The sequence below is a fragment of the Balaenoptera physalus genome, assembly GCF_965194825.1.
Source record: "Balaenoptera physalus genome assembly, chromosome: 3".
NCBI classification, from domain to species: domain Eukaryota; kingdom Metazoa; phylum Chordata; class Mammalia; order Artiodactyla; family Balaenopteridae; genus Balaenoptera; species Balaenoptera physalus.
Genome location: NC_138890.1, coordinates 2,140,892 through 2,159,105, shown reverse-complemented (window position 1 = coordinate 2,159,105; position 18,214 = coordinate 2,140,892). Strand labels below are relative to the sequence as shown.

General features: G+C 60.4%; 1 protein-coding gene across 2 annotated transcripts; it reads right to left on the bottom strand.

Annotated features, from left to right (window-relative positions):
- Window positions 1-3,127: 3,127 nt before the first annotated feature.
- On the bottom strand, window positions 3,128-17,181 carry CACTIN (cactin, spliceosome C complex subunit). 2 transcript variants are annotated; one of them, XM_082454423.1, is made up of 10 exons: window positions 16,717-17,181; window positions 13,894-14,200; window positions 11,172-11,267; window positions 10,559-10,704; window positions 9,625-9,787; window positions 9,424-9,538; window positions 6,010-6,202; window positions 5,373-5,495; window positions 5,002-5,282; window positions 3,128-4,540 (listed from the first exon to the last, which is right to left on the bottom strand). In XM_082454423.1, the coding sequence occupies exons 1-10, from the start codon at window positions 16,887-16,889 to the stop codon at window positions 4,050-4,052; spliced, it is 2,088 nt and encodes a 695-aa protein (XP_082310549.1). In that variant the 5' UTR covers window positions 16,890-17,181; the 3' UTR covers window positions 3,128-4,049. The 2 variants fall into 2 exon arrangements, with proteins under 2 accessions (XP_082310549.1, XP_082310548.1); XM_082454422.1 differs by having other exon boundaries at window positions 3,129-4,540; window positions 13,894-14,380; window positions 16,717-17,176.
- Between the last annotated feature and the right edge of the window lie 1,033 nt (window positions 17,182-18,214).

Sequence of the window (18,214 nt, the reverse complement as noted above, 5' to 3'; positions counted from 1 at the left end):
CTTGGGCCTCCTTGGCCCTCAGTTAAGGCCTGGAGTGGGCCGGGACTCTCTGGCTTGGCCTTGACCTCACCCCACCCAGTCCTCGGGGGCCTGGGAGGGGCACAGAGTACAGGCTCTGAGTGAGAAAGATGGACTCCTGCCCTGGCCCTGCTCTCCCCTCCACTGGGTCTACCCACTATCCTTCCGGCCTCTGCATCCCTCCAGACGGCACCTCCTCTGTTCCATCCCACTTAACCGTAACTTCTCTTCCTTGACAAGGAGTCTCCCCAACTCCTATGCATCTGGCAGAGCCCTGGCTCCGAGGCCCTCTCCTCTGTAAAGCCTAGTTGTTCCAGGCAGTCTTGCCTCCCCCAACCCCTCCTTAAGGGCAACTCTGTGTGGCAGCCCATGTGGTAGAACAGGTAGACTAAACCTGACCTGCCCTCAAAGATCCCCCAGGCTGGAGAGAGAGAAAGCTGGATACAGACAGTCCCAGTCTCCTGCGCTCAGGGCTGGGCCCAGGGAAGTGACAGGGCTTAGGTAGGAGCCCAGGAAGTGAGCCGGGAAGGCATCCTGGAGTGGGGGTAGGGGAGAAGGGACTGAGAACTGGGGCTTTGTGGAACGCGTAGGAGTTCCACAGGTCCAAGAGACGTGGCAGAAATTACACGTGCAAAACTTTGGAGGCAAGAGAGAACATGAGGCTTCAGGGAACTGTAAGGAGGGCAGACTTGGTGGGAAGAGGATGTGGGGCTGGGGCTTCAGACGGGGTGGCGGGTGAGATGAAAGGGGACTATTCCGGTCTCACTTCCTCTGGCCCAAGATAAGAAGGACAGTGCTCCTTCTGGGAAATAGCCAGGGCAGGGGTCAGAGAAGTGCACTTGACTTGCAATTAGCCTGGGTCTCACCACGACTCTGCAAGGCAGGGGGTAAAAATGCTCATTTTATAGATGGGGAAACTGAGGCCTGGAGGGCAGATAGGACGTGTCAAAGGCCACGTGTGGGTGGGATCTGAATATGAGTACTGGGCTTCCCCCACCTCCTCGGCTGGTGGCTGGGGGTCTCCGGGCCTCCATTCCCCCCCACCCCCCGCTCCCCGCCCTGCTCAAAGGGCACACGGGAGGCGTGGGAGGGGTTGAGATGGCCTGGGGGCTCCAGATGGTGGGAACGGAGACCAGGTTCAGGACGTGCCCCCCCAGTGGCTGTGGTTTCCGGTGGGAGCCAGGCAGAGAGCATCTATTCTTTTTTTTTTTTTTTTTTTTTTTTTTTTTGAGAGCATCTATTCTTAGCCTCACTCACAGCCCAGGGCAGGAAGAGGCTGGGATGGGGGTTGGGGACAATCTGAGGGACACTGGGTGGATGCTGGGCGGATGCTGGGCGGGGCTGTGTCATGGGGCAGCTGGGTGTGGTGATGTGCCCCCAGTCTGCCTGAGGGGTCTCCCTGACACGCAACTTGTGCCCTGACCAACTCACTCACCCTCTATGGCTCCCCAGTGCCCTGGGAAAGAGTCCAGCAGCTGGACTTGCATTCAGCCCTGCCCTGGGCGCACCTGTCGCCTTTTCCTCTGGAAGGCAGGCCCCACCCTCCTTCTCTGCCCGGCAGCCCCGTCCTCCCAGGCCCAGCACCTGCATCCCTCCCCTCCTCCAGGGAGCCTTCAGTGTCCCTTCTGGGGCCCCCCAGACTCAGTGCCTCCCCTGCCCTACCCTGACTCCTTGCCTGGAGGGAGTCTGAGCCCAGCTCTCCTCCCTCTGGACTGGGGGCTCCTGGCTAAACACGTGCCCAGCGAGTCGGGGTCACAGCCACCTTGTTCCCCCTGCTCAGAGCCGCCACCTCCCTTGGGGTGGACTCCCTGCCCGGATTGCAGGAGGGGCATGAGGAGGAACCAGGATGCTGGGGCTGGGAAGACTCCTCGGGGGGCAGGTGGGGAAACTGAGGCTGGGAATGGGAGGTTGGAGAAACCCGGGTTCTAACCCTGACTGCTGCTTTCTAGGCTTGAAAACATGTGCCTCTGTGAGCCTGTTTCCCCAAATGGACACAAGTGCTGTCATGTAGGGCTGGCATGAAGTCCACAAAACACCGGCTAAAGGCCAGGCCATTGCAGCCACACAGAGCCCGTGCTCTGAGAACAGAACAAGGCCCGACCCATCTGGTGACCAAGCACCCTGCTAGGCGCGGAAGTGCCTCCCGGCTCTGCCCCCGACTCAACCCTGCTCCCAGGGCCTGTCCCACACTCAATGACAGTGGAGCAGGCCAGGGATCAATTGGTAGTGGCTGCCCAGAGGATTCTAAGATTGCTCTGGCAATCAGCAATTGATTGCTAATGTCTGTGGAGGGTTCCAAAGGGGATGGATGTGGTCTGTGCGCTGCCCTAAAGGGTAGTCTTCATCCTGGACCAGGCTGGCTGGGTGGGACAGGGTCTGCAGTGGGGATTGGGTGCCCCTTGACCAGATGCAGTTCCCTGCCGAGTCCCCAAGCCCTGCTGTCTAGAACATGTTTACTGATGTATGAGCATGTGTGGGGTGGGGCAGGGCAGTGGAGGCCAGAGCTGAGCCAGAGGCTCCTGGGACATTGTTAAGTCGGGGTTGGTAGATGACCAGTGGCCTGGGGAGTCTCAGCCTCAGTGCTGGGGACATAGGGGCAGATTACTCTCTGTGGGGGGCCATCCTGGGCCCTGTGAGGTGTGGAACAGCATCCCTGGCCCCCACCCCATGATGCCAGGAGCCCCCTAGATCATGACCAGCACAGATGTCCCTAGACACCGCTGAGCATTGTCCCCTGGCCTAGGTGAGCAGCTGTGCACCTCCTGGAGCGTTCGGGAGTACATCCTCCTTCTGGGAGCTGAGGCAAGGGGTGGGCGGCAAAGAGGGAGGAAGCCCTCAGACTACGAGGGGCTCCCTAAGGAACTGTTATTGACTATTTTTAGGTGTGGTGGTTGTTTTCAAAAGGTCTTCTTAGCTGTTTAGTGCCTTAGTTGTGACAGATGTGCTGTGGTTATGTAAGGCGTTAACCATGGGGACAGCTGAGTGTGGGGTGTGGGAACACTAGACTATCTCTGCAGCATTTCTGAAAACCTAAACTTATTCCAAAATAAAATGTTTATTGAAAAGAAACATGCAATCTCACAAGTAGACCAATTAAATGAAAATAAACAAGATTCCCCCCCACCCCCCCCACCTAAAAAAATCGTTTTAGAGAAACAGCCTGAAATGGAAATGTTTCCAGATGAAATAGGGTGTTTGGGCAAGGCTGTCTGAGGAGCTGGCAGCGGCCCTTCAGGCTTCTGACCACTTGAGGTTGGAAATGTCTCCGTAAGAAAACGCTAAAAGCAATCTGTTTCTGGGGTGGGCCTGCCTGGGGCACCGTTGACAGTCTGTGACTGGGTGAGTGATCGTACCTGCCGGGCCCTTGACTGCCCCTGTCCGAGACTTGGGGACAAGGAGGGCGGCCCTGTGGTGGTTGGGAAGTGGCCCTAGGAGCTCAGCCTTGAGGGACATGCAAAGGCCCAGAGGCCCGATGGGGCGCCACAGCCACACCCTGGGGGCTCCTGTGCTCGGTGGCTGTGGAAGGATGTTCCCAGACCCGATGGCGGGCGGTGACGTGTCCTCCGTGCCCACTTGCCGGAGGCTGACCCCAGCCAGCACCAGGGGCGAGCTGGGGGACCACAGACGTCCCCGGATGGCCTCTCCGGGAACATGCACTCAAGGGCCTGGAGCCTGGGTCCTGCAGCTGCCGGCCATGTCCAGGGGCTGAGCAACGCCCTGCAAGCCCCCCAGAGCCCCGGCTATGCAGGGCCTGTTTCTTGGGTGGGGCTCAGCGTCAATCCAAGGACTGAGGTCTGGAGACGCTTGCTTGGTTCCCTGGGCTCTGAAAATCCATTCAGCAGCCCCTCCTGTGCGTCAATGCTCCAGGCCCGCCTGGTGGTGGGTTCCCTCAGCTCACTGAGGCAGGCTCCGCAGCGACCCCTGTTCACACCAGGAAGTGAGGCCCCGCGAGGAGGAGGCCCCGCCGGGGGAGGCTGCAGGCTTCCCACACCCCCGGTCAGTTCGCAGGGGTCTGGGAGGGGGCCCGCCGGTCACCGGCGGTAGCGGTAGCGCTTGAAGTGGAACCAGAGCTGGAAGATGCCGTTGGCGAACTGACAGCGGAAGCCGTGGCGGTGCGAGTACTCCCACTCGCGGTTGACGATCTTGAAGGCGATGTCCTCGTAGGGCGGCCCGGCGTGGAAGCGGAGCGTAGCGAAGTCCTTGTTGTCAGCGCAGGCCTCCAGGAAGTACTCGGGCGTGGAGCGCTTGTCGATGAGGTCGGGGTAGAAGATGTTGAACTTGTAGCCCTGCACGATCTTGGGCGGCGGGTTGTCAAAGTCGTAGTGCGTCTGGTTGTACTTGTTCCACTCGAAGCCCGTGTGCACGCGGTTGAAGAAGCGCGGCTTGCGCGGCCGGTACTTATCCGCCCACAGGTAGGCCTTGCCCGTCAGCGGCATCTCCACGCTGAACTGCGCCTCGTCCTGGCCCATGCCCTCCTTGGCGCGCCGGAAGAAGATGTCCTCCGCGCTCTCGGTGGCGTCGCCTGCGGGCGGGGCGCGTTAACTGGGACCCCGGCACGCAGCCTCCCTTTCCCGGTCACAAGCCCCCACCCGGGCCCGCCTGCCCGGGGCCCCCGCCCTCCCGGGTGGGCACCAAACACCACGTGTCCCCTGCCGGGTTGGCCGAAGAGGCTGGTGGTCAGAAGCCCGCAGTGGGACCCCGGACCGGGGCCTTTCCGAGGCCGTTTCTCCGCTGTTCCGGGACGATGGCTGCCCAGGAAGGCCAAGGCCCCGGCAAGTGGGCAGTGTAAGGAGCTCAGAGCAGAGCTGGGCACGGGAAGTAAAGACCACCACCTCTGTGTCCTTGGGACCAGCCAGCCGGTCACGCCCAGAACGAACAAACAAGCGAGCGGGTGAATGAACGGACACCCTCAAGAGAGCAGGCGGCGAAAGAGGATCGGGAGCGGGTTCACCACCAACGCCCCCTTCTGGCCCCGCCCCGCACCTGTGACCTGGAGCTGCTGCCTGGACAGCTGCAGGCGCTGCAGGTCCTCGTCCGGCTCCAGCACGTGGGCGTCCAGCGGCAGCTCGTGGGCCGTGAGCAGCCGCGGGCTGTACTTGCCGGCGTCGTAGTCGTCCAGGCTCTGTTGGATCAGATCCTCCTCCATGAGCACCGCCTCCCCGTCCGCCTCGCCCTCCGCCGGCGCGGCTGCTTCCGCCTCGGGCTCAGCAGCGCCACCCTCCGAGGGCCCGGGCGGGGTGGGGGCCGGGTCCTCAGGCTCCAGGCTTCAAGAGAGGGCTGGACTGAGCGGGGCGGGCAGTGGGCGGGGCCTCCAGTCCCGCCGCCCGGCAGGGGACGTCCAGACCCAGGCCTACCTGTGGCCCGGAGACTGCGGCTCCTGCTTGAGGATGGGGAACAGGGGCTCGCTCTCCACCCCCTGCTCCTGCTTCAGCTTGTACAGCTTCTGCCGCAGCACGTCCTGGTGCCGCTCGCGGAGCCTGGAACGCAGGCCGGGTGGTCACCCTGACACTCTAAGAGGAAGGCCCCCCCCAAGGACTTCTCATGACCCCCCCTCCCATTTTGCTGCAAGGACCCGGAGTTTGAAGGCAGCAAGTGGTCACGGCACAGGCGGACACCAGGAGGGGGCAGGTCCCTGTACTGGGGTGTTCACATGCAGGCGTGACCTAAGGGCCAGGCTGGGCTGGAAAAGGACAGGGGACAGGCGAGGAAGAGGATAAATTTAGAAGTGACTGCACTTAGCGGCACACAGGAGCCGTGTTTACATGACAGCGCCAAGCACGCAGAGAATTCATACACAGCGGGTGTGGGGCCTGTGGAAGGCGGGGGACAGCAGCCTTGAGGGCTTCCTGTGATGTCCGCTGACCCCAGGAAAACAAAGACCAGGTGCTAAGTAGAGGCCGGAAGGAAGGCGGGCAGGCTGCTGGGGGCTGGGCGGGGGCCTTCCAGCTGGGGCCCCAGCTTGTGGCTCCCAGGGAGGCCCCGCCAGCTCACCTGGCACGGGCCATGTGGGCACGCAGCTGCTGCAGTAGGCTCTCCCAGTAGCCCATGTCTAGGTTGGGGCCCCCGGCCCGTATCTTGCCCTCGATGCCCTGGAAGATGACCTGCAGCTGGCTGTACGTCTTCCCCTTGAAGACCGACTGCACGTCGGAACTGACCGAGGCGTTGACCCCCTCTCGCCGCTCACCTGCAGTGGGGTGAGGGCTGCTCGGCATGGGGCTGGGCCCAGGTCCTAACCCTCTAGACTGAGAGGCCCCTGAGGGTGAGGCCAATGCTGCCTGACCCCAGCTCTCCCTCACACTGGCTGGCTTCCTTGTCTGTGGCTCATCAGACAGCATGCTGTGCCCTTCCAACCCCTGCCCTGCCCCAAGGCCTCTGCACATGCGGTGGGCGCTTCCCACCAGCAATAAGTTCTTCCCCATCCAGTCCGCCTCCTAGATCCCAGCCATCCTCAGTCCTCAGCGAGAGCATCCCTTCTACTGGGAAGCCTTCGCCGACTACCAGACTGCTCCCTTGGCCTGGATGCCTGATTCTCGGCTTTCCAAGGGCAGGGAGCTCCATACGCAGATGCTGGGTGAACGTGGGGGCAGGCGACCGGCTCGTGTTCCCTGCTCCAAAGCTGGCTTCTCCAAGCCCAGCTGATCAGACAGGGTCAAGAAGAACCCGAGTCCCCTCCAGCCAACCAACCTGGGATGCTGGAATAAGCACCTGGGCTCCCAAGCAGCCCTGGCCTCAGCGGCAGACCCACAGGGCCAGCAGCCCCGCCTCGGTCTGTAGCAGGTGCAGACACATCACGGGACCAAAACCCAATTCGGCGACATCCTTCACCCCCGGCCAAGCAGAGCCGCATTCTGCACTGACCTCAAACAGAAGCCAGGCCTCTGCTCGCTCAGACGGAGCCACCGGTGGTAACAACCCAAACAGACAGCCCCAGGGGGCGCCGCTCCCACAGAAGCCACGGGTGCTGAGCCACTGCTTAAAGGAGGCCAGGTCCTGGGTCTGGATGCCACCCAAGGGTCCACCAACAGGCCTGGCTGGAGAGTGCCGGCTGAGTGCCCTCTGGGACACCGTTTCAGGAGAGGGGGTGGCACCGTTTGGGTGGGGGGAAGGCTTCTCCTCAGAGATGCTCCCCGGGAGGACCCACGGGGATTGTAAGGGGGGTGGGGCACTGGAGAGGCCACAGGGGTGTCCGGGGACCCACTTCCTACTGCACGCTCTACTGTACAGTTAGGATTTCCCAGCTGCAAAGAGAAGAGAAAAGGAGAGGGGGGAAAAAAGAAAAAAAAAGAAAAGGGAAATGGGAAAGGAAAGGAAAGGGCCAACTTAATTTAAAATGATAAAGGCCGCCTCTGAGGGGCTCTGGGAGTGGTGGAGACAAGAAGCTCCCCCTCTTCTCTCGGAAATCAGGCCAAAAGAAGACTAACGCAAACACTCTCTTTGAGGACACCTGGCACCCTGACCGTAACACGTGAGAAGGGAAAGGGGACAGAGGGGTGACTGACGTGGCAGGGAGGGGGAGAGGGAAGGGAAGTGCCACAGGAGGGACCGTGGGCGAGGCATGCGGGGAGCCCAGCACAACGTCCCTTCACACTTTTCCGCAGCCATGGGGCAGGGCTCCTGCCCCGCGGCCACCAGCCGAGGGGAGAGAAGACATTTCCTGACACGTGGGACGCCAACAATTTCCTGCCTCTCTCTACAAGTTACTGGAGGATGCGAGGGCACAAACCACAGGAAAGAGAGATGTGGGGTCCCAGAAAGGGGCACCTCGTCTGGGGCGAGTGCAGGAGCTGCAGGAGGGTGGCAGCGGACAACCCACCCGCGGTGGAAGAGGGAGGGGGGAGAAAGGGCCCAGGGACGGGGCAGGGGGCCTGATGGGAGCCTCCCAGGTGTCTGACCCCCTGGGGAAGGTGGGGTCGGTGGTGCAGAATCCCCCACCCACGGTCCTTGCGCTGAGGCGTCGGCATGATAAGAGCGGGCGCTGTTTTGAATGCTTGATGACCATGTACTCACTCCTCTTCACGCAATCCTCCCGGAGGTGTTTTCTCAACCCCGTGCGATGCAAGGAACAACCAAGCTCTGGGGAGGTCACCGATCGGCCCCAGGTGGCCAAGCTGCTGGGCGGCCCGGGTGTGCACCCAGAGCCACACGTGTAACTGTCATTCTGTCCAAGGGCCCTGCAGCACCCTCCCAACCAGCACCACTGCCACCAAAGCAGATGTTTCTGGACATGCATTTATTTTGTCGTTGTTGTTGTTTTTGGATTTTTCTGGCTGTGCCGCGTGGCTTGCGGGATCTTAGTTCCCCGACCAAGGATTGAACTTGGGCCCTCGGCAGTGAAAACACAGAGTCCTAACCACTGGACTTCCAGGGAATTCCCCTGGACACCCATTTCTGAGAGCAAAGAGTCCTTTCCTTTCTCTGGAAGTTACTACAGGATGTGCCCCGCTAAAAGGGTCGGGAGAAATAAAACTCCACTTACAAAGATAAAGGATGCTCCTCCTTTTCCTAAGAGGAAGGAAACCTCCCCGACCACCCCAACTGAGCAGAGAACAGCACTTACACAGGCTCAGGGAAGGGAGGGCATTCGTTCTCAGCCACCATGGGTGGGCAGTGAGATGGAGCTGAGCTTAGTGACACAGGCTCAAGGCCCCCAGGAGCTAGATGTCGTTAAAGCCGGTGGCTTCAGGGGGGCGGGAGGGGTGGGACTGCAGTGGTTGCCAACGAGCTTTTAGAACAGTGGGTCTCAACCAGAGTTGAATCTGCCTCCCCCCCAGGGGACACTGGGCCATGTCAGGGGACATCTGCGGTTGTCACGACCAAGGGCTCCTGCCACCGAGTGGGTGGGGCAGGGAGGCTGCTCCACACCCCACAGGGCCCAGGACGGCCCCACAGAGAACGATCTGGACCCAAATGTCAGCAGTGCTGGGGGGAGAGACCCTGCTTTAGAGCTTGTCTCCCTTGCAATTATATGCAGGCAATCATTTTGAGGAAAAGAAAAGTTGATTAAAGAAGCACACCACGCTGCACGGGTTCCCACCAAGTGCAGTCAGGTCCTGTTCTCACTCAAACGGACTGAGCCTCCGGCAAAAACTTGAAACCCAAACAGAAAACCCGCAGACGCCGCTCCCGGGGAAGCCCAGCGCTAAGCAGCTGTTTAAAGGAAGCCACTGGCGCTGCCTGGGTGAGCCCTCACGCCGGCGGGAGAGCGCCTCACTCAGAACCCGCTGCCCCCGCTGCCCAGTGCTGCCCCCTGGTGGCTCGCAGACAGGCCCCCGGCAGGGAGACCCCAGAGAGGAAGCCGAGGCCTCTTCTGTGGAGCCACCCGGCCCACAGAGGCTCCCACCAGACCCAGAGGTGCGTCCCCGAGGGCACAGCCCGGTGTGTCTCCGGTGGCCCGGCCTGCATTACCTGGCCCCTTGCCCGAGGCCTCCAGCTTGCGGAGCTTGGCGATCTCGTCCTCCGTGATGATGGTCATGTCCCGCCAGAAGTCCGCGTTCTTGCCCTGCTCGAGCTCCATGTACACCTGGAGGCGAAGGTGCAGACGGCAGGTGAAGGCACGCCCGGGGCTGGGGTGGCAGCGGCGGTGCCGGGCACGCAGCAGGGCCATACCTGGATGTCCTCCAGCAGGTCTTCCATGTCGGCCACCGTGAGGCCGTTGAGGAAGGTGTAGGGCTCATGCATCTCCACGGCCAGGTCGTCGTCCTCGGCGCTGATGTACTTGGCCAGCAGGTCGATTGGCTTGGCCCGCCCGTCCCGGATGCGGATCTTGGAGCTGCCGGGGAGCGGGGGGCAGTGTCAGAGCCGGGGCTGTGTCCACCCTCCTAAAGACCTCGCCCTCGGGGGTTGACCGGAGCCAGGGGAGGAGCCCGGCCTGCTGTGGGTGGTGGTCAGGGAAGGCTTCCTGTAAGAGGAGGCATCAAGCGGAGGAGCAAGACAGGTCAGCTGGAAGGCACAGGCCCTGTAAGGGGCAGAGACGGGAGCGAGAGGGTCTGAAGAGCAGGGGGTGGGTGGGGAGAGAGGGTCAGAGAGGCCCACCCGGGGTGAAAGATCTGGAACCTCAGTGCTGCGTGTGGGAACATGCACCAGAGGCTGACCCTGGTCCAACCCCAGGGAGCCCTGTGACCAGGCAGGTCTGAGCCCCTGGGGGCTGGCGCGGCAGCCAGGTGAGAAGGGGGCTGGGCCTGGAGCTCACACACCCGGTGTGAGCTCGGGCAACTTTCGACACCCCAGGAGCCTCACTTTTCTTAACTCTAGACGAGGCTGCTGAGTGAACCACCCCGTGGGCTGGGGATGGCAGGGCACCCGGCACCCTCTACTCAGCAGCACGTTTGTGCGTCCCCTTGGCACCCGGCCCCTGGGGAGACAGGCGTGATGAAGGAAGCGAAGGAAAGCAGCGCCCAAAAGGGAGTCAGGAGGGACCCCGAGGAGGAGGCGGTGGTGGAAACCCGAGGGCCCAGGGGCAACGTGGGAGCAAGGCCGGGCTCCCTGTGTCCGGGCCTGGAGGGACGGCCGGAGGGCGGTAGGGCGCCCGAGCCGCGCGCACCGCAGCTTGGCCTGCTGGAGGTGGAAGTTGTCCTCCTGCTCCTCCCACGTCTTGAAGTGCTCCGCCTCCTTCTCCCGCTGCAGCATCTCCAGCTCCTGCTCCCGCATGGCCTTCTCCCGCTCCCGCTCCAGCCGCAGCTGCTTCACCTGGGGGCGTACGAGAAGATGAGTGGCCAGTGGACGAGGGGGGTCTCGTGCCTTCATCCTGTCAGGCTGTGGGGTTCCCTAGGGTCGGGGTGGGACCATACCCATACCCAGGGCCCCAGCGGGCTGGCCCTGGACACAGGAATCAGTCCAGGGATGCCTGAAACGCTGGACACACCCTGTGGCAGAAGGAGCCCTCTTTTTTCTAGGACACAGCAGCCTTCAGCAGCCAGGGCCACTTTGGCCACCCAGCAGGGAGCGTCTTAGAATAAATCCCAGAGGCCAGCAGAGCCGAGGTGCGGGGAAACAGCTCTCTGGAGTCACTGCCCGAGCCCCTGGATCCAGCCGTGTCTGAAGCCAATGTCCCCTGGACTCTCCACGTAAGCCTATCAGGTCCCCCTTGACATAAGCCAGGGTGAGCCAGCCTGGGAGCCCTCCGGAGGGAAGGAGGGTGGCCCGGGGCGCCCCACCTTCTGCAGCTCCAGCCGGTTGTCCTCCTGGATCCTCTTGTTCCGCTCCTTCAGCTCCTTCTCCTCCAGGTGGCCGATCCCCTTCTTCTCCAGGGCCTGAAAGGGCCAACGACACGCCCGCTGAGCAGAGATGCCTCCTCCTGCCGCCCTCCCCGGGACCACCTGCTGGTCCACGAGGTGGGGATCCACCAGACCAAAGCACCCGCTCTGCCGATGAGGAGCACGAGGCTGAGGGAGAAGCGACCTGCCCGCAGCCACACCCCGACTTCCACCGGAAGATGCGGCCCCCCGTTCGCCTGCAGAATCGGTTCAGTACACTCCAGCATCGTGGGGCGCCCTCTGCCCCGAGCCGTGTGCTGAGATACAGGGGAGAGGCAGCCCCACCTCTGCAGAATTCGACCATGTCACACACGGGACAGTCTTACTTGGGGCTGCTGACTCTTGTTTTACACACAAGCCTGGCTGCACCGGCTGGGTGGTGTCCGGCTCTCAGCAGGTCAGACCCCCAGCTGCCATGGGGAGGGGCGGAACCAGCGGCTGAGCGAGAGGGGGACCCTGAAAGCACACTCGCCGGGGTTCCCGCTCACAGACCCCTCGGGGCACCCCGAGCACGGAGAGCGGCTCCTCCCTGTCTGCGTCCTCACCTGACGGAGGGGCCCGGGCACAGGCTCCCAGAGACCCCTCGCCCCTCCCAAGTCATCTCACAACTGTTGTGGGTGGCAGGTGCCAAGACCCGTGCCTCCTGTCACCTCCGCCGGCTCCGAGGGTCGTTCCAGGAGCCCCTGTGCACAGAAAAACGTGCCCCAGGGTGACACGGGGTGGCCCGGCCTGGGGCCACCACCACACAGTGACAATGACCGCACTTCGTCTCTACGGCCACACAGAACAGTCGCAGAGGGCCTGGACGGGGAGAGCCCGCACTCAGGCACAGAGCCCTCGACCAACGCGCGGCCCGGAGAGGCATGTTCGTGGCCAACACCACGCCTGCCCACTCTGCCAGCCCAGCACCCCGAGGACACCGGGACAAGATGCGTGACGCCACCCACACAGTTGGGCCGTCTAGCGCCCTCCCCCGACTACAGAGGCCTCAGAGGCTGGGCCGGGGCTTCTCAAGATGCCCCGAGGCCCGCTCACCCATTCGACATTTACTGAGGGCCGACTGCGTGCCAGCGCCTGGGACAGAGCCTGCCCCGTGGAGCTCACAGTCTGCAGGAATTACATGCCATAAAGTGGGACGTGTGTTTAGATGTCACCTTTGCAACGAGACCTCTCTGGACCCGTGTGTTTAAACTGCAGCCGCCTCGCCCACCCCCGCCTTCCTCTGCGGACTCAGCTAAATGACTTACTTACAGCCAGCCTCCCCTGAGACTGCTGGCCGCACAGGGACAGGCATCTCTGTCTGTCGCTCACTGACGCATGCGCAGGGCCCACACGGTACCCAGCACCCGGCAGGCGCATGATTCACGTTTGTTAGTAAAGCACTAGGAAGGGAGAAGCAATGCCTTGATAAAGAACGCAGGGGACCTGGGGGACCAAGGGGGCCAGAAAGGCCTCTCAGAAGAGGGACACATCAGCCGAGATCTGAAGGTTGAGGAAGAAACAGCCAAGGGGAAGGCTTGGGAGTGCTCCAGGTAGAGGAATGGTGAGTGCAAAGGCCCTGAGGTGCTGTGAGCTCAGAGCGTATGTAGACAATGGGAGACACGGCGGCTTCCGCCTGTGTCCACCGGCTCTCACCCTCCCCACAGCTGTGTCGGGTCGAATTTGTCCTCCACATAGATATGTCCACGTCCCAACCCGGGAACCCGGGAACATGACCTTATTTGGAAACAGGGTCTCTGCGGATGTGATTAGTTGATGTTGTACCGGACTAGGCTGGGCCTTAGTCCAGTGACTGGTGTCTTTATAAGATGAGGGAACTCTGGACTCAGAGACACAGAGAGGAGAACACCACGTGAAGACACAGACACGGAGGGAAGACAGCCATGTGACGACAGAGGCAGAGACTGGAGTGATGCAGCTACAAGCCAAGGGTGGCGGGCAACCACCAGAAGCTGGAAGAGGCGAGAAAAGATTCTCCCCTAGAACCTCCAGAGGGAACGTGGCTCTGCTGACACCTTGACTTTGTACTTCTGGCCTCCAGAACTGCGAGGCAAATTGTGTTGTTTTAATCCAAGTGCCCAAGGCCCCGGCTGGTGGGAAAGGGATTGGTGTGTAGTTCTGTGTTTTTTTTAGTTTTTTATTTATCTATTTTGGCCGCACTGCGCAGAATGCGGGATCTTAGTTCCCAGACCAGAGGTCAAACCCGCGCCCCCTGCAGTGGAAGCGCAGAGTCTTAACCACTGGACCACAGGAGAAGTCCTGACGTGTAGTTTTCATCTCAAGGATGAGGTGACAGCTCTGAGGTGAAATCCCACCCTGGGCATGTGACGCTGAGAACCTGTCTTGAGGTAAGGCTGGTTCTGTGGGCAGAGTGCCTGAAACTGTACACCGCAAGAGACAGCGTGGGAAAAGCTGGCGGAGCCAGTGTGTGTGCACGTGTGGGTAAAAATACACTCTCGATGGCCAGGTACAACCTGGGCACGTGTGCTGGGAGTGCTAAACACCGTCTTTGAAGATAAGTTGTAAGCAGTTCATGAAGCAAAACCCAGCAAAAGCACAGGAAGACCTGGCGAGCAACGCGAGCAGAACTGAGGGCCACGGCCGGCGGCCACCTCGGGCTCACCTTGTTCCAGATGAAGGTGCCCAGCAGGTTGTTGTCACCGAAGGGGTTGTCAGTGTTTGTGTAGCCCATGTACTCCTCGCCCCAGCCCATCTTCTCCCGCTTCTTCCTCTCCTTGGCCTCCTTCTTGGCCAGCCGCCGTGCCCGCTTCTCCTCGGGCGTCTCGAAGGCCTTCAGCAGCTCCTCCTGCTGCTTCCGCTCCTCGCGCAGGCGCAGCCGCTCCTGCAGGCCCCGCCGCTGGCTCAGGACTGCCGCCGCCTCCCGAGGGCTCTGGGAGTGGGCCGGGGACGCGGAGCTGGACGCGGAGGAGCTGGGGGACCAGGAGTGTGTCCGCTGCTGCCACTGGCGGGTCCATTGGCGCCGCTGCTGCTGCCGCTCGTCACCCGAGTCGGACTGAGAGGAGCGGTCCTGGGAGCGCCGGTGGGCTGGCGGGGGGCTCCGGCTCTGCCTGCCTCGCCGCCGCCCCCACCGCTCCTCATCCGAATCCGACCTGTGGAGGGAACCCGCAAAGCTCTGCTCGCTGCCTGCTGGCCAGCCATCTATCCCACGGCCCTTTACTGGGCACCTGCTGGGTGCCAGGAGCTGTTCTAGGTTCTGGGGACACGGCAGTGACCAAAACATTGATGGTCCCTGCCTTCACATCAACAAACACACAGTGTGACACTGGATGGTACCATGAGCTACCAAGATAGTGATGCAGCATTAGGGTGTGGAGAGGTCAGAGAGGATCTCTCTGAGGAAGTAACGCTGGAGGAAGTGGGGGAGGGAGCTAGGGGGAGATCTGGGGAAACAGTGATCCAGGCAGAGGGCACAGCAAGAGCAAAGGCCCTGGGGCAGGAATTTACTTGGCATATTCAAGAAGCAGCAGGCAGGCCTGTGTGGCTGGAGCAGAGTGAGTGAGGGGGAGAGACGGAGGAGGGGAAGGCAGGGAGGCGGGCTTGGGGCCAGATGGTGCAGGAGCTATCAGCGCTGTCCAAGGTGTCCAGGGAGGGCTTACAGGAGAAGATGGTGTTTAACTGGTCCTATAGGATGGGCAGGAGTGAACTGGAGTAAGACTGGAGGGAATACAGAGCCTTGGAAGGGCACTGCGAGCAGGGAAGGCACCGTACGAATCCTGGGGATAGATTCTTTAATGTTGGGGGCCTCTGAGCAACTAAATCTGTCTTTAGTTTGTCAAATGCTCCACTTATTAAGCTCACGTCAAAGAATCTACAACATGAAAATCAATTATTTGATTTTCAAATACGTAAATACAGACTGCAAATCTGATCAAATCTTCATAAATGACACTGACTCTAATTACAATATCTAGGGTGGCTGATTCTTGTGAATAACTAAAATCTTAGAAACCACTAGATGATAATAACAAGATTTACCACTACACGTGAACCAATGTTAAAACATCAAGGCCCGGAGCTGAAACCAGAGTTAGCAAACTTTTTCTGTTAAGAGCCAGAGCGTCTATGGCACAACTACTCAACTCTGCTATCGTAGTGCAAAAGCAGCCACGGACAGTACATGAACAAATAGGCATAAATTTGTTCAATAAAATTTTATTTCTGGACACCAAAACTTGAATTTCATATATTGAGTTGGCCAAAAAGTTTGTTTGGGTTTTTCCGTAACATCTTATGGAAAAACCCGAATAAACTTTTCAGCCAACCCAAATAATTTTCACGTGTCATGAAATACTATTCTTTTGATTTTTTTTTTTCTCCTCGCCGTTTAAACATGTAAAAACTATGCTTGATCCACAGGCTGTAGTTTGCCAAGCCCTGGTTTAAACCATCTCTTTACTATTTCCTCTGCTTATACCTTCCTGGAATTCCTAAATGGCAATGATCTTATGAGACGCAAAAGGAAAAGCCACCTTCTCAAACCTAGAAGGTGATCAGCTATGTCTGACAACAGTCACTCTGGCTATGGTGTGGAGAACAGGCTGGAGGGATGGGAGACAGTGCATGCCTGGAGAAGCCCCGTGGAGATCCTGAAGGCACAGATGAGGAAATCTGGGGGACAGGGGGGCAGGTACTGCCCTGAGTGTCACAGCCAGTTATGGGCTGAGCCAGCACTAGGACGCAGGTCTGCGAGTCAGTCCCTGTCACGGTGCTGGTTCCTTTGTGCTGGAGCAGACTCAAGCCAAGTCTGGCCAGGTGCCCCATCTCCAGAAGAAAAGGGCTGCGGGCTGAGGGGAGGCTGAGCACCAAGTCTCAGGAGTCAGTTCAGTCCTGCCACCTCCCATCAACAGTTCTTCCCTCTCACACCCCACCTCCATTGGCAAGTGCTGTCACCTCTACTTCGGAAATCCCTCTCAAATCTATCCATTTTCCCACTGTACCTCCCCACAGCCTCCCTCTCCTGAAGGCCATCATCATCTGTTGCCTGGACAGCTGCACTATCTTCCTCCTCCCTGGTGTCACTCCTGCCGACACGCTCAGTCCCTTCTCCACGCGAAAACCAGCAGGAGTTCTGCAAAGTAATCCAGACCACATCGCTCCCTGATTCAAAATCCTCCACAGCTCCCTACTCCCCTCCAAATAATAGTCAAACCCTTCACCACGGTACACAAGACCGCACGATCCGGTCTCCCGCTTCCTCTATGACCTCATCGACTCCCCTCCGCCTCGCTCACGGCGCCTCCTGCTGTACTTCCAACCACCAGGCGCCCTGCCTGGAACGCTTCTCGCTTTCCTTTCGCTGCCTGGTTAACCCCGACGTGCTCAGACGTCCCCTTCTTCAGGAAGCCCTCCCTGACTAACTCGGGGGTCTCCCAGGTCCCTGAGGGCTGGAGCCGGACCCCCAGCGCGGCTCACACAGCGACCCTACCTGCGCTCCCAGCTCCTCCGCCTGCCCCGCCCCTCGTCGTCCCGGCGACGTCGGTTTCGCCGCCCATGGCTCCCGCTCCAACTTCGGCTCCGACTCCGACTCCCACTCCGGCTCCGCTGCCTTCGGCCCCTGCGACCAGTCGACCGCGAGCGCGAGCGTGTACCGCGACCCATCGGCTGGGACGGTGGCGGCGGCGCGAACACAAATATCCGGGACCTGCGCCGGGGGCCTTCCTCGATCGCGGCGCGTGCCTGGCTGCCCCACCCACGCCTGAGCAGGGAGATAGGAACCCATCTCGCTGCTCATCCCGCGGGGATTCCGACCCTCCCATAACCTCCCCACCGTCCTCAAACGTGGCCTGCGTAATTAACTCCTGCCGGACTGTTGTCGCTAGGGCTGGGGATTCGTTCTTCAGGCAGTACTGGGGGCAGGCGCAGGTCGGTCCTCGAGCCTTAGGGAGCCAAAGGAGCAGTGGGCGGAGCAAGGGCGAACCAGGAACGGTGAGGGGGCGGAGCCTGGGGAGGCGGGACCAAGAAGCCGGTCCAGAGAGGAACTGGAGTCGGCGTGGGCGGGGCCTAGGAGGCGGGGTCAAGAGAAGGCGGGGTCAAGAGAAGGCGGGGTCAAGAGAAGGCGGGGTCTAGGGGCGTAGCCAAGGGAGGCGTGTCCCGGGAGCGAGGTATCGCGGCTTGTGGAAGCCGGGAAGCCTCAAAGACCGTAGGTGAGCGTTCAGGCTGCCCAAGGAGGCGAGGGGTGGGAGCTGGGACGGAGACTGAAAAGCCTTAGATGCTGGGCTGACCCTCTGTGAGAGGCACCATCATGCTTCACCACCCGCCAATAATACCTGTGTGTTTCAGGGGTTAAGATAAAAAAACAAAACAAAACTTGGGTAACTCCTTAAGTTCCCCATTAACCCATTTTATAGGGGGGAAACTGAGGCTCAGAGAGTGAAAGTCACTGTAACACTCCCGCCCTCAATGAGGCAGTGCAGAGCTGGGATCTGAACTTGGTGGTCCAGCTTTGTCCTCTGGGTGCTGGCGAACCGTAAGAGGGCTTTGAGCAGGGAGGGATGAAAGGGGTCATTAGGTGGGGTCCCTTCAGGGCAGGCAGGCAGGGGCAAGACCACAAAGGGGCAAGAATGGAGGCCCGGAGATCTGAAGGACCCCGAAGTCCTGCTCTGAGCTCTCCCAGCCCACCCCAGAGAATGGCACTTAATACTTTAAATGTTTATCCTATGATACAACTTTCTAACACCACCCTAGATGCTAGCTTTGTATGCTCTGCTTGGTGCCGAGGTGGCGGTGGTGGCGCAAAGGGAACCCTTGATGACTGCCTGTCATGGGATGTGGGTTGTCCTGGTGATTTTTCTGATGCAGATGCATCCTTTTTTTTTTTTAATTTATTTATTTATTTTTGGCCGCATCGTGTCTTTGTGGCTGCGCGTGGTCTTTCTCTAGTTGCGGCCAGCGGGGGTTACTCTTCAGTGCGGTGCGCGGGCTTC

Coding starts and splice junctions, on each gene's coding strand:
- CACTIN (XM_082454422.1), bottom strand. CDS start 16,889: ATGGGTCGCGGTACACGCTCGCGCTCGCGGTCGACTGGTCGCAGGGGC. Junction 5,496..6,009: donor GCCCACATGGCCCGTGCCAG/GTGAGCTGGCGG, acceptor CCTGCGTTCCAG/GCTCCGCGAGCGGCACCAGG. Junction 5,283..5,372: donor CCGCAGTCTCCGGGCCACAG/GTAGGCCTGGGT, acceptor CCTCTCTTGAAG/CCTGGAGCCTGAGGACCCGG.